Raw genomic sequence first — 14788 nt, 5'->3', positions numbered from 1 at the left:
ATTTTCCCTTGTTCCAGGAGCTATAGATTCTACTGAGTTCCACCACAGTAATCTCAATCATTATCAAACCAGCATCTATAACTGGAAGGTTAACTTGCTTATTACTGCTAGAAATACACATTTCTGTTTCTGAAAACAAAGCCTTCACCATTGATTTAGGATGTCCACTGACCTAGACAATGTTATATTTAGTTTACATTTGGGTTTATACATTTAAAGACTTTAACCCCCTTCATGCATGAGAAACATCTGTTTGAATAACTTAATTTCTTGAGCACAAATAGTGTGAGCACAAGGTGTGAAGTCCAGAGTAAATTCAAAAACTATATGAGTAGGAGTTTAATTTCTCTAAATACAAAAAAAAAAAATACTTTCTGCATATATATCGTCTTAAAAATAAAGTCACACACCTTGAATAACAAAATAAACGTCTAATGGCAAATAACAATGGAACATAAGTTGTATCGAACTTACATCATTAGCTGCTGTCAGGATTTTAGAAAGAATGACTCTTGCTAACCCATCTCTGCTGTAATCCAAACTAGAAACAGTCAATTTTAACAAGTTATCTTGGTTCTTCAAAGAACAAAGATTAAGAAGACTGGGGAGAGAAATAAAAATTAGTATTTGAACCCACTCAAATCCACTTTTTATTCAATCAATAATTTAAACTTAAGTACTCTGAATTAGATTTTCAGTTCTACAAAAGCAGAAGGATACAAAGTAAGGTCTCACGTGAAATGGTGAGACTTTAAACTATTACAGCTGTTAAGAGTCAAAGGGAGACCAAATAATGTACTTAACTGCAAGGGGAAAAAAAAACCAATCCAACATTTTTTATAATTGCTATGTAGCAGTTTTATCAACATACTTGGACTGATGATTATGAGTACAAAATTAAATGTTCGTGAAGCTCTGTGAACAATTCCACATCGTAAAACATTCTGTGTACACAGCTTGCCATAAGGTTAGTCCTATTAACTGTCTAGATTTTATTGTAAATGCAGTTTTCTATAGCAAGCAAAAAACTTGCATTCTAATAAGGAATGAAAACAACTTAATTAAATATCAAACCACCTGAATTTTCTCTTAAAATTTACACTATTTGAAATAAATTGGCTATTGTTCAAATTACTCCCAAAGATAAGTTAACTTTATTTGTACCCAAACGAAATTTTCAACTCCACAGCTTCAATCAAATATACTGGACTGAAGTTTAGGTACAACATGCATCATCATATTTCACACATAGTACGATGCCTACCATTTTGTTGGGGTTTCCCCTCCCCCCCCTTTTTTTTTTAAACATTTCAGTACAATATCATCCTTCCTGATACTGAATTCTGTCAGATAGGTGTAGACAGGAAAAAGTAAGCTATTTTGTAACACAATTATCCCTATCTGTTCAGTAAGACAGACTAAAAGACCACTTAAAAAAACACCAAAACCCCACAACTGAGCATCTTTACTTGAAAATAAAACAAAATAATTTTAAAGTTAGCTTTATAGACAGTGGTCCTCGTGCACAGTTTACAAGTTTCATAACAATTATACCTATAAGCACAATTCAAACGGAATAAAAACACTCACCACTGAAACACATTACATTTTTCAAGCATTTTCACTCCATGAGGGTGACAAGAGAGTGTACCAAAAACCAGAAAGTAGTGCTGGCTAAGGGTATTTAGTAATCCATTATTTTGAAGACTACATTCAGGCTTCATTCCCGATGAAGAGCTGAGCCAATTTACAATATCTTTAACCAATTCCTCCAGGTAACCTTGTCCATCCTAAGAAAACAAAGAATAGCACTTACTAATAACAGAACTGTGTCTCTCTTCTTTATTGAAATTCATCATTTAAAATTTCTTAAAGTGTACAAACACAATACAGATCCAAAATAGAAATGCTGTTTGGCAAACACAGTTCAGTCTAAAGAAAAACGTTCAAGGCAAATAAAAAGAGTTTAGCTTGGAGATTTCTTAGGACCAATTCCATTCTTTCCAAGAAAAGGATTGTGAAATGATATTTTCCTCTGGCCTGAGGCATTAAAGTCTTTATTACACAAGAAGAAAGGAAGCAGAGAAACAAAGGATATACACAGAAAAAAATACCCCAAACCCAAACAATCTCCCCCCCAAACAAAAACCCTACAACCATACCCTAAAATGCATTTAATAAAGATGCATTTAATAGAATTCAAACACAGTTGTCTCCCTAGTGTCTTATCTGCACAATTCAAAATTTTAAGTTATATTTCTTAATTATGCTGATCATTTTAGATTTAACACCCAATGTCTGCAGAAGTCTTTACCAAAATTAAGCTTTTTTTCACTAAGTGGCATACAGCAGCACCACTCATTCTATCTCCAGTCTTGTAGCTGAAAATTTCTTACCTCTTCTGATTCAAGAAGAAATTCAGTAAACTGACAACCCACTACAGTGAGCTGCTTAGCCTTGGTGTAGTCCAGATCCAGGTTGGCATACAGGTTACTGCTAGGCTTGTAAAAATATAGCAATCTCCTTACAAACCTGTGGAAAATAAAAAAGAATTAGTTATTTTTCAGTAAGACAAGGACAGCCTCACATTACAAAATGCTGTTGGTATAAAAGATATTTTATCACTAAATTAGCTTATTTGCAATAAATTTTCAAAAGTTATTAAAAGAGATCAGCAGTTACCAGTAATGAGTCTATCCAGACACGAATTCAGAGATGTGACTGTATTGTGTCTTATAAAGGGTTTTCTATGCCATGACTTATAAGCAAAAGAATTCAAAATCTCTATGCTCTTAGAAGTCATAGCCTCCTTTTCATTCTCATGCTTATAATTTATTCTGCTGTAATTTATCCTGTGGTAAATTTCAAATACTATACTATCCAGACTTAAAAAGAGCTAAACAAGAGTCTGTTAATTGTTTATATGACATGACTTTTCTTTAGCTATTATAGTTAATGCTACTGTGAAAAAAAATAATTATGTTCTGCCAGAAAAAGGCCATATTTATTCAGCAACAGTATTTGCATTAAACTCACTTCAGCATTTCTAAAGTGTAACACAATAACTGCAAATGCAGACTCTCACTCAGACTTTTTGAAACTATGGTGAGCAATATAGCTTGAATTTTGCATTGCAAGAATAAATCTTCAGCAAAGAGCTACCCCTGTCAATTCTTAGTCAAAAAAAATAAACACATTTGTGCTTTTAAAGAGCACAGAATGTTCTGCTTGAAGGTAGATGTGTCAAGCATTAAGAAAGCATAACTAAAGCACTGCCTTTAGTTAAAAAAGTGAGAGTAAGCCACTATCCCAACTCTAAACACAGGACTTCGAAGGGCTTCTTTAAATTTAGTTAAATGAAGTGTATTTTATTCTGGGTTATTAGCAATAAATATATATATTAGCACACACATTTATATGTGAGTGTATATATACACATCTATACTTAAACGTGTATATATTTATATACGCATACATGTGCATACACACACTGCATTAACTGTATCTCTATGAGATGAAGGGATCTCTATAAAAAAAATCTTGAATTTCACTTTAACAGCCATAAGATCATCACAAAAGCTATTAACGGCAAAAGGAAAAAAATCAAATTATGGAAGGACAAATTTACACTTCAAAACCAAAGTGGCTGAAAAGTTTTTATGATCAGCATTGAAACTAGACAGATTTTGGGGTTAATTAGTTATAATTAAACAAGAACAACAGCATTTTAAAGCCATTAAAAATAATGCACAATCCTGTAGAAAGGAACAACCAACTGTAGATGTTTTACAGTAACTCAACACTAGGTTACCTCCATTTATTTAGAATTAAATCATTTAGGAACTGAACAATGCTTGAGTGCAGCACAAAACCAGGGAACAGGAACACTGTGCCAGGTAGGTAGAGGAATGGATGTGTCTAATTTTCCTTTAGAGAAGCAATGTTATAAGCCACTAGATTTTACAGAGTAGCAATTAATGTTCAGGGAAGGAAAAAAAATCAGAAAAAAACACAAATGCAAAATTAAATTATGACTATGATTTCAATGGGACTATCACTTATGCTGGGAACACTATATAAAAGTTGCCTGATTACTTTTGAGTAAAAATTTAAAATTACGCAGCATGAGTCCTTCAGGATACATTTTAGCTTTAGGTTTTTCCTCAAATTCATGTAGAAGTAGCTTTCTATGCCTACAAATACAGACCTACTATCAAAGTAGTTTGTTTAATGAAATTAGTTTCTGTAATGCATGTTAAAAGTAACATCCAAGAACTAATTAGTACTACAATTACCACACATGCACAAAAGTTGTAATAACACCTTAATGCCAACAGACGTGAAAGGAATCGGAGCGGTACACATGCTTTCCTTTCCATTAATAGCAACTAGAAATAACTTTCTCTTGGTTTTTGATAGAACTTATAACTATATAACTGCACAACTGTAGATCTATTCTGCCAAAATTTGTCAAGTGCTGACATCAAACACTAATGTCCTTATGCTGGAGCATAAGTCTTATGAGAGGCAGCTGAGGGACCTGGGGTTGTTTAGCCTGGAGAAGAGGACGCTGAGGGGAGACCTTATCACTGTCTTCAACTCCCTGAAAGGAGGTTGTAGCGAGGTGGGTGTTGGTCTCTTCTCCCAAGTGACAGGTGATAGGACGAGAGGGAATGGCCTCAAGTTGTGCCAGGGCAGGTTCAGATTAGACATCAGGAAAAATTTCTTCACCGAAAGGGTTCTCAGGCACTGGCAGCGACTGCCCAGGGAGGTGGTTGAGTCACCATTCCTGAAGGTGTTTAAAAGATGAGGTGCTCAGGGATCTGGTTTAGTAGTGGACAGGTACAGTTGGACTCAGTGTTCTCAAAGGTCTTTTCCAAACAAGTGACCTTTTTATTTACAGCAAATTTTGCAGCCTAATTATCTATTTTTGCTGCTTACCTATAGATTAAGTTTTAGATATGTGACACATCAAGGAACAATTTATTGCAACATTAAACCCCAGTTTTTCCAAATTTCTTTCTACAAAGAAAGTCTATGTAATTTTTACATACCTGTGCATTTGTTCATCTTTATAGTTCCTTAGATTTATATTTGGCCACTAGAAAAAACAGCAAATATAGCATTATATGAAACTTATACATCAGTTCTTGATTAGTCACTAAAATTTACTCATTTCTGTTATGGTTCTATTCGCCTAATAATAAGCGTAAGCTTTATTGCATCTAATGTTACCTATAAAATAGCCCCTATTTTTATTGAAAAGCCCAAATTTTTGCTCCAAGAACTGTTCTATTATTTTCTAGAGAAGGACAGGGAATGTCAGGCACATGCTATTTGTACAAGTCCATGATTCTATTGAAAATAGCAAACTATGACATCCTAATGAAAAATCATCAATTTTGCTCGGTTTCTTCCCTGCAAATAGCAAATAAATTTTGATATGCATAACAGGGAAATGGGGTTTTGTTGTTGTTGATTTCATTATTAATCTGATTTAACAATAATAATTTTTCTGTTATAGTTCACTTAAATACTGCTTATTAAAATGGTATTTAAACTCCTCTGTTGATACTTTGTAAGATGTTTTTAAAAGGATCACACAAAGTGATAATACTCTCTTCTGGACCTATCTTTTCTTCATATTATATTTTCCTCTGTTTTTACAGTCATCTGTTGTCTCTATGGTTTTAGATTTATCTTTGTTGCTACTAGTATCTTCTTGGAACGGATGGAAAAAAGTGCATCAATCATTTTTGTTTCCTACCTAAATGATACAGTTCTACATTTCCAATTGGTATACTAGTATTAAGACATATAGTGCACTAGTTAATGATTAGTAAAATTGACTATACTAATAACATTGAACCCACAGTGCCAGATTAAGTACAAAGCTCTACTGTTAACACAGTCTCAAGTCCTCCATCCTGACTACTGCCACTTAAACAGCAAGCTGAGCAAGTAAAAGGCACCATATGAGATGCAAGTAGTGAGGTGGTGGGAAAGATTATGTTCCACAGTTGTGAGGTTGTGACTGAAATGGGAGGGAGGTTAGTGGCCACATGAAATGGTGAATCTGGAATCCAAATGGAATCTGGGTCCTGATGATTCCAGGACTAAAGATGGACCACTGATAAACTGCACAACACCAGTGTAAACTAAGATGATGTTAACAGGAATGGAAGTGGTTATAATTTAACTGGAAAACACAGTAACTTCTCATTCTGAAAGACAGAATTCCCTGATTTTGAGACGTTTAGAACTGTTCGACAGGACACTAGAAAATATGCTGCAGGAGGGGGTTGAGACAGCAGGGAAACTGACAGCTTGACCTAAATTTCAGGGAAGAAAACAAACACCACCAAAACAAAAAAGAAAACCCAACCTAAAAAAACCCCAAATTCCATTAGTTGTCAACTACATAAAACTTCCATTGTCAAAGTACTACAATGTCAAGTGAGATTCTGAAGAAGAGTTTCTTGATTAAAGGTAAAAATATCTATGATTATTAATCATAGATATCTAGTAGTGTTACAGTAAAAAGTCCGCAAACAGTAGAATTCAGTGTAACAAAGCTACTGTCATATACCTAATTGGATCTTTATACCAGACAGAGTCTTGCTTACTCTCTCAAGTTTATCAGTCCCTGAAAAAATGCAGAAATATTTAGCGGGATTTTTTTGGGGGGGTGGGTTAATATAATCTTGATTATGTCTGCCACCATTAATCATGTTTTGTACTTTTGCCATCTTTATAACAATGTAGTAAAGATGTTACTTGGGCTTAATAATGGAAAGATGGCTTTGATACACAGAATGACAGGAGCTATTTTCACTCTAAGACTATACTGAGTACTCAGTCAGAAAATTTTCTTACTCAAAGTCCTCTGCTTAAAAAAGAGGCAGTCTCTTAAAAGCTGTACAATAAATATGTCAGAGATATTTCCTGTATTTTGTGAAAACAACTTCATTTTGTAATGAACTTAATGCTCTGGGACTATTTGTATTATTTCACAACATATAATAAGACTGTATACTATTGAAGTTTTTGTATGTGGCTCAGTCTAAGATCTGAAGCTTGATCTATAATTCACCTCTAGCCTTCACTTACATATTTTAAAAAAATCTGCTATGAAATTGAACAAGACAGTATCCCTATGTAGTTTGGGCTGAAGTCTAAAGTATAAGCAACTTAAAAGTCACTATATCTCATTCTATAAAGTCTATTTCTATACAAATAAAGTTATATAAAACAATATATACTTATTAAGAAACTTGTGAATTTAACTGTAGCATATTATTGTGTATAGTTTAAAGGTTGTATACAAAGAGACTATATCAGCACTGATTAAACACACAGGATTCTAATTTTCTGAAATAAAACAGATTATGTGATATAGTATGGAATTGATATTAGGAAGTCAAGGCTCACATGTGAAATGAAGACTTCCCACCCCCCAAATAATTTCATAAAAATAGTATCATGCCCTTCTTATGCTCACCTTCAGTATGGTCCCTATCAGATTCCAATTCCACTCAAGGTTCTCTTTATGATTGAGAACTTGGCTGTCTTGAAGATTCATTACAAGTGCCTCTTCTGTATCCTGGAATACAAACATAAACTACAGTAAGCTTCCTTGTATCATGTCTGGTCACATGATATACTTACTGTTCATGTAATAATCATTAAAAAGGCTATGCTCCACAATATTTTGCATTTGAAAGTAAATTGTATGGTTATAGTATTGCATTAAAAAAATCTAATAGTAAGAGATTATAATTGGGCATAAAAAGCATTAAAAATTACTGTAATTTCACTCCACAATTTCTAGAAACACAATATAGTATCCACAAGTAGCTAGAAGATAAATTAAATGAAAACAAAATCTACAAACAACTCACATAAATGGCTCTGAATTACAGAGAGTGAAGCTTGGGGAGTGGGATCTAAGTCTCCAAAACACAAAATCAAATTCAGTTTTGAAAAATAAATAATGGTAATACCTTTAAAATAAAGATGTCTTTCTGCACACGGTAATGATCCCTTTTTTGGTGGGTTGATATCGCTTTCTGAATAATATGATCTAAATGGAGGCTGTAGGGTTTAGGTCCTCTTTTCTTCATCTCATGAAAACGTTTTAAGTAGTTGAGTGCAGCACTTGCTCGTCTAACAGAAAAAATACAATAATCAGTATTTGACAACTATTATTCAACTAAAGAGCGCTACTGCTATATCTTGAGTTAAATAAACAAAGCTCAAGAATTAATTTACCAACAAAACCAAAGCCAATAAAAATAATTTTCTTGATATAAGCTTTCATACTTCCATATCCTTCAGTCTTATACTAAAATTGTACAGAAAATTGTCTTTCAGAATTTACTGATAACTTTTCTTCTACTCTGCAATTAGTGATGCCTTTCAGAGTTCACAGAAGATATTGCAAAGTTTAAAGTTGATGAAGTATTGTGAGATGTCACAGTAGATCAACATTCTACAGTGAAGTTGAGATGGCTAGCTTTAACTTTGACTAGCTAAGTATTTCTTGTAAATTCTCTTCCCTTCCACAGAGGGTGACAGGATTATCAGTAGTATATTTCCTGCTTTTTATATCTAAACAGCTCAGCAAAAATATGTATGAAATTTCCCAGGAAAAGATAGGAATAGAAATGACATTTGACGTGGGCAGTAACAGTTAATTACATTATAATGGTAGCAGAAAAATATTGCTGAGCAAATAAAATAAGGAAGTCTAAAAAATGAGGAGGTAAGTCTACCTTTCTTCCCCATAAACAGAAAATCTCATAGGGTAAGAGAGTGGGTTTTTTTGTATTCTCTTAAAACAAACAAATGTCTGTGAATTTGGTCACCTACCTAAATGACATAAATTTAATCTGTAACAGGGCTTAGAGTTTTTCAGAGTATGAAATAATGCAGAGTATCAACCAAAACCAAGATCCCCAAATATAACATACTACATCTACAAAATCTCTTTCTTCCAACAAAACCAAGACTTCTTACTTCTCTATCAGGTAAGTCCACAAATTTCAAAAGGCAAAAAACCTGCAAGTAATCCACAAACATATCCCTTCTGCTCTTCATCCTTCCTCTCTTCCCACAGCTTTGATCAAGTGGAATACTCTGTGAAGGCTTTTCAGATATGATTTTCTGAAAAATAACTGTGTTCATGTATGAAAATCTTCTAGTGACATGTAAGAAATCCTCAAAACTAAAAAGAAGAACATTCATTTTCTGGGAAGCACTCTACAAGCAGCATTCATCATTTCACAGTAGCAGTTAAAAACGATTCTGTAATTTATCACCGACAACAAAAGACAAAATACAAAGTTATGATACATTTATCACAATATTGATCTGACAAATCAGATCAGGAATGGCAAGAGTAATTAACAAAATTTATTCCTATAATTTACTGTTAGGGAAAAAAAACCCAAACACACTCAATTTAAATGATCTTCTACAAAGAAATGCAAGTAAGACCACCGAGTTAGAGAAAAACATTTTAAAGACACTAGAATCTGTCAAATTATGACTTCTTTCCTCAAGAGGCTTAAATTGTGTGAAGTATCCAAGAGATGGTATTTTATGACAGAGCACTTCAGAGGTTAAATTGCAACATTAGTAGACATACAGAGAAATGCCAAAATATAAGGAAAATAAAATTAAAAAAACCACAGGTTTTTAAAGTTTAAAAATTCAGGCATATCTCATTCAAAGAGGAATAGAAAACTTGTGTGAAAATTTGTTTTAAGTCAGATACCTAAATATACCTCATTTGATTACCATGAGTGCCAAACAGTTCCTAATGCTGCCTAACATGTCACTGCAGAATGCTGCACTAAATTGTTTAAAAATTCTTATATTTAAATGGGAATGAAATGAACTGAAAAAATTATCAGTGCAAACTTCAAACAAATGCACCAGAAAGTTTTAACATAATTACTACTGTTAAAATGACCATTTTCTTATAAAGAAAAAAAGGTTTAAAAACCAGTCCCATGCCAATATTACATCTCTTTCTCTTACAATCATAGAATCATTAGGTTGGAAGGGACCCACTGGGTCACCGAGTCCAACCGTTCCTAATGCTCCCCAAACCATACCCCTCAGCACCTCGTCCACCCGTCCATTAAACACCTCCAGGGAAGGAGACTCAACCACCTCCCTGAGCAGCTGTTCCAGTGCCCAATGACCCTTTCTGTGAAAAATTTTTTCCTGATGTCAAGCCTGAACCTCCCCTGGCGCAGCTTAAGGCCATTCCCTCTTGTCCTGTCCCCTGTCACTTGGGAGAAAAGGCCAGCACCCTCCTCTCCACAACCTCCTTTCAGGTAGTTGTAGAGAGCAATAAGGTCTCCCCTCAGCCTCCTCCTCTCCAGGCTAAACAACCCCAGCTTTCTCAGCTGCTCCTCGTAAGACTTGTTCTCCAGCCCCCTCACCAGCTTTGTTGTTCTTCTCTGGACACGCTCCAGAGCCTCAACATCCTTCTTGTGGTGAGGGGCCCAGAACTGAACACAGTACTCAAGGTGCGGTCTCACCGGTGCCGCATACAGAGGGAGAATAACCTCCCTGGACCTGCTGGTCATGGCCATTTCTGATACAAGCCAAGATGCCATTGGCCTTCTTGGCCACCTGGGCACACTGCTGGCTCATGTTCAGTCAGCTGTCAACCAACACCCTCAGGTCCTTCTCCTCTAGGCAGCTTTCTAGCCAGACGTCTAGTCTGTAGCACTGCATAAGGTTGTTATGCCCCAAGTGCAGGACCTGGCATTTGGCCTTGTTAAACTTCATGCCATTGGTCTCAGCCCAGCGGTCCAGCCTGTTCAGATCCCTTTGCAGAGCCTCCCTACCCTCCAGCAGATCCACGCTTCCACCCAACTTAGTGTCATCTGCAAACTTACTAAGGGTGCACTCAATGCCTTCATCCAGGTCATTGATAAAGACATTGAACAGAGCTGGACCCAGCACCAAGGAACCCCACTTGTAACTGGCCTCCAGCTGGAGTTAACTCCATTTACCACCACTCTCTGGGTCCGGCCATCCAACCAGTTTTCAACCCAGGAGAGTGTGCACCCACCCAGGCCAGAGGCTGACAGTTTCTGATGCAGAATGCTGTGAGAAGCTGTGTCAAAGGCTTTACTCAAGTCCAAGAAGACTACATCCACAGCCTTTCCCCATCCAGTAGTCGAGTCACTTTGTCATAGAAGGCAATCAGGTTAGTTTGGCAAGATCTGTCTTTTGTAAACCCTTGTTGACTGGGCCAGATCACCCGGTTCTCTTGCATGTGCTTCATTCTTGAGTGCTTCATGATAGCACTCAAGATCACCTGTTCCATGACGTTCTCCAGCACTGAGGTCAGACTGACAGGCCTGTAGTTCCCCGGATCCTCCCTGCAACCCTTCTTGTAGATGGGTACAACATCAGCCAGCCTCCAGTCCAGTGGAACTTCCCCAGTCAGCCAGGACCGCTGGAAGATGATGGAAAGGGGGTTGGAAAGGACATCCGCCAGCTCCTTTAACACTCTTGGGTGGATCCCATCCGGCCCCATAGACTTGTGGGTGTCTAGCTGGGCAAGCAAGTCTCTAACCGCCTCCTCTTGGATCATGGGAGCCTCATTCTGCTCCTCTAACTCCTGGGTTTGTACACAGGGGGAACAACTTTCCTTACTATTAAAGACTGAGGCAAAGAAGGCATAAAGTACCTCAGCCTTGTCCTTATCCCCTGGCACTGTTGTTCCTTCTGCATCCAATAGGGACTGAATATTCTCCCTAGTCCTCCTTTTCTTGTTAATGTATTTGTAGAAAGATTTTTTATTATCTTTCACAGACTTAGCCAGTTTGATTTCTAGTTGGGCCTTAGCCCTCCTGATTTTTTCCCTGCACCATCTCACTTCCTCCCTGTAGTCTACCCAAGACGCCTGTCCCTTCTTCCAAAGCTCATAGACATTCCTCTTCTTTTTGATATCTCTCAAGATCTCCCTACTCAACCAAGGTGTTTTTTTCCCCCGCCGGCTCCTTTTTCCAGAACATGGGGATGAGTTGCTCCTGAGCTGCTAGGATTTCATTTTTTAAGAGCACCCAGCCCTCGTGGGCTCCCTTGCCCTTGAGGACTGTCTCCCATGGGACTTTGTAACCAGCCTTTTGAACAGTCCAAAGTCTGCCCTCTGGAAGTTTAATGTGACTGTTTTGCTAATCCCCTTCTTCATCTCACCTAGAACTGAAAACCCTATCATCTCACGTTCGCTTTGTCCCAGGCACTTGTTCACATTAACAATGATTTGCTGATTTGGTCTATTACTATTTAATTAGCTATAGATAAGCACTAAAATGAATAAAACTGGTTCAGGCTTTTTTAGTTTGGAAAGCTTAATTTTATCAAAATGCCAAAAAAAAAAAGAAGTGTAAAATAATGGAGAGGTCAAACACACAGAAAACTCAGATGGTGCTTGGTCAAACAGTGCCTTAGAGTTCATTTCAGAAAAGTTCTGCGTAAAACAAAAAAAACCCAAATCTTGCTATCTATGCAAAAGTGATCTGTCCAAATTTCTGAATGTACATATTTTTGCTTTTAAGTGTAACTTGGAATTCTTACAGTCTTTTCTCTTTCATGATGTCAAAAGATGCTGCCATATTCATTAGCGTTGGTAAGCAGTGCAGGTGATGGCTGTGAGAATGAGGAAGGATTGTGTTTGCCTAAACAACAACAGAAGACTAATTAGAATAAGTTATTAAAACATTTTCAGCCATCTCTTTAGGATCACTATTTGAATAATCTACCACTTTTCACAAGAATTTCACAAATACATGACAATAAAACTACTTTTGCATAACATCAGAGCAATAATTACACATACCATTTTGAATGTATGATCTAATTAATCAATACAAAATACTATTGAAGACAGCTTAAGACAATTTTAGGACTCAGAGCCTTCTTTTGAAGCCTTCTCATTTGAATTTTTGCATCGGTGTTTTTTAAAGTTGTAAAATACAAAAACATGCAAAGTATCAGATATCCTTATGTCATATGTATAAAAGTACTAAAAACCCTAAAATAAAAAATACAGTTTAAGCTAAAGATGTTCATTCAATACTTTTGACTATCAATGATTCTGCCAAAAAAAAATCTGATAAATAAACATAAGTTCATAAGTTACTGGACATTTAATGGATTTTATTTGGGGAAACATTTGAGCTTTGGGAAACAATTAGGGAAGTTGTGCAAATACTTTTGAAAACTAAAGAATAATGAAGATAAGAAAATACTTCAATATTGTAAAATTAAATGGAGTACAAATATTTGTTGAATAATTTGATAAAGTCATCTCTAACTAGCAAATCTTCTCTTTAGAAAATAAAAAAAACCTATGTTTTGCAGCATACTCAAATGTCAGTGCATCTAATCACTCCCATTCAAAAGTATTCCCAGAAACCATGAAACCCAGCATATATTAATGCAGATTCCTCTTTTTAAACTACATAACTGACTGAACACTCAAAAAATTCCACCAACTATTTAAAGAAAAGAAAATTAATGCAGAGACAAAAAGAACAGATTTGTTGTGGTTGTGACCCATGCTGCTGAGCTGTTGGAAATCACTGTAGGAGTAAGCAATCCTATACCTGAAGATTGATCTTGTTTTCTGGAGCATTAAGGGCAGGTCAATCCCACATCACTGAAATGAGTCTACAGTCTGAAGATGCAGACTATGTCTGATAACTCATATTCAGATTTTTGTAAAAAAAAAAAAATTCTATCTCATGATCTTACTGTCTCTTATAAAACAGTTCATTTGGAAAAAAAAATAAACAAAAAAAAACCCACAAGAAAATTATCAAAAAGTAATTTGCTGCATATACTTCTGCCATCAAGAAAGGCCATGAAAAAGAAAGAATTGTTTTGCAAGATAAGTAAATCATATTAGTTCACATGTGAGTAATAGCTTCTCAGCAGACTGAAAGGCAACACTGGAGGAGTGCACATGAAAACATTATCATCTCTACACCAAAATAATTTAGCTTAAGTTCTGCTCTTCAAGTAGGGTTTTTTTGGTTGGTTGGTTTTGGTCTGGAGTAAGCTAAAGCAACCTGAGCAAGACAAATACAGTAAAGCAGTGCTGGATGGTTACAGGCTCTTCAGGAGGGATAGACAGGGCAGGCAAAGGTGTGGGGGGGAGGGGGGCGGCGGCGCTGTATATGAGGGAGGGGTTAGATGTACAGTGCTTACAGTTGGTGACAAAACAATTGAGAGCCTCTGGGTAAGGATGAAGGGGAAAGCATATTAAGCAGATGTTGTGGGAGTCTACTATCGATCAGTCAGCCAGGACTATGATACCAAAGTATTATTCTAAAAGGAATTAAGGGATATCTCTAGGTCAGCTGCCCTTGTCCTTAGGGGTGATTTTAACTTCCCAAACAACAACTGAGAACATCATACAGCAGTCACAAACAGGTTCAGGAAATTTCTGAAGCACATTGAAGATAACTTCTTGGTGCAGGGAGCCGACTAGGAAAGGTGGTCTCCTAGATTTGTTGTTTATAAACAGAGAGGGACTCGTGGGCGAAGTGGTGATTCATGGCTCTCTTGGTCATAGTGACCACGAAGTAGTTGAGTTTCAAATTGTTGGCGATGACAGGAGAAAAACTGCCAGCAAAACTTCGATCCTGGATATGGGGAGAGCAGACTTTGGGCTGCTGAAGGAGCCAGTTAGCAAGGTCCCCTGGGAATCTGCTTTTGAAGGTATTGAATGCTGGTCACTTTTTAAGAGCCATCT

The 14788-nt window shown here is 36.3% G+C and overlaps 1 protein-coding gene across 1 annotated transcript in view; it reads right to left on the bottom strand.

The window, feature by feature from the left end:
* LOC128850190 (rapamycin-insensitive companion of mTOR-like) overlaps positions 1-14788 on the bottom strand; it is a 62787-nt gene that overhangs the window by 30120 nt on the left and 17879 nt on the right. Inside the window, 7 exon segments of the mRNA XM_054053178.1 lie at positions 475-601; positions 1591-1790; positions 2397-2532; positions 5055-5101; positions 7502-7603; positions 8004-8166; positions 12607-12707. Of these exon segments, the coding sequence (XP_053909153.1) occupies positions 475-601; positions 1591-1790; positions 2397-2532; positions 5055-5101; positions 7502-7603; positions 8004-8166; positions 12607-12707 (876 nt within the window).

Source organism: Cuculus canorus, chromosome W (genome assembly GCF_017976375.1).
Source record: "Cuculus canorus isolate bCucCan1 chromosome W, bCucCan1.pri, whole genome shotgun sequence".
In the NCBI taxonomy this organism is placed as follows: domain Eukaryota; kingdom Metazoa; phylum Chordata; class Aves; order Cuculiformes; family Cuculidae; genus Cuculus; species Cuculus canorus.
The sequence above is the reverse complement of the archived record's forward strand: the minus strand, read 5'-3'. Positions and strand labels throughout refer to the sequence as shown.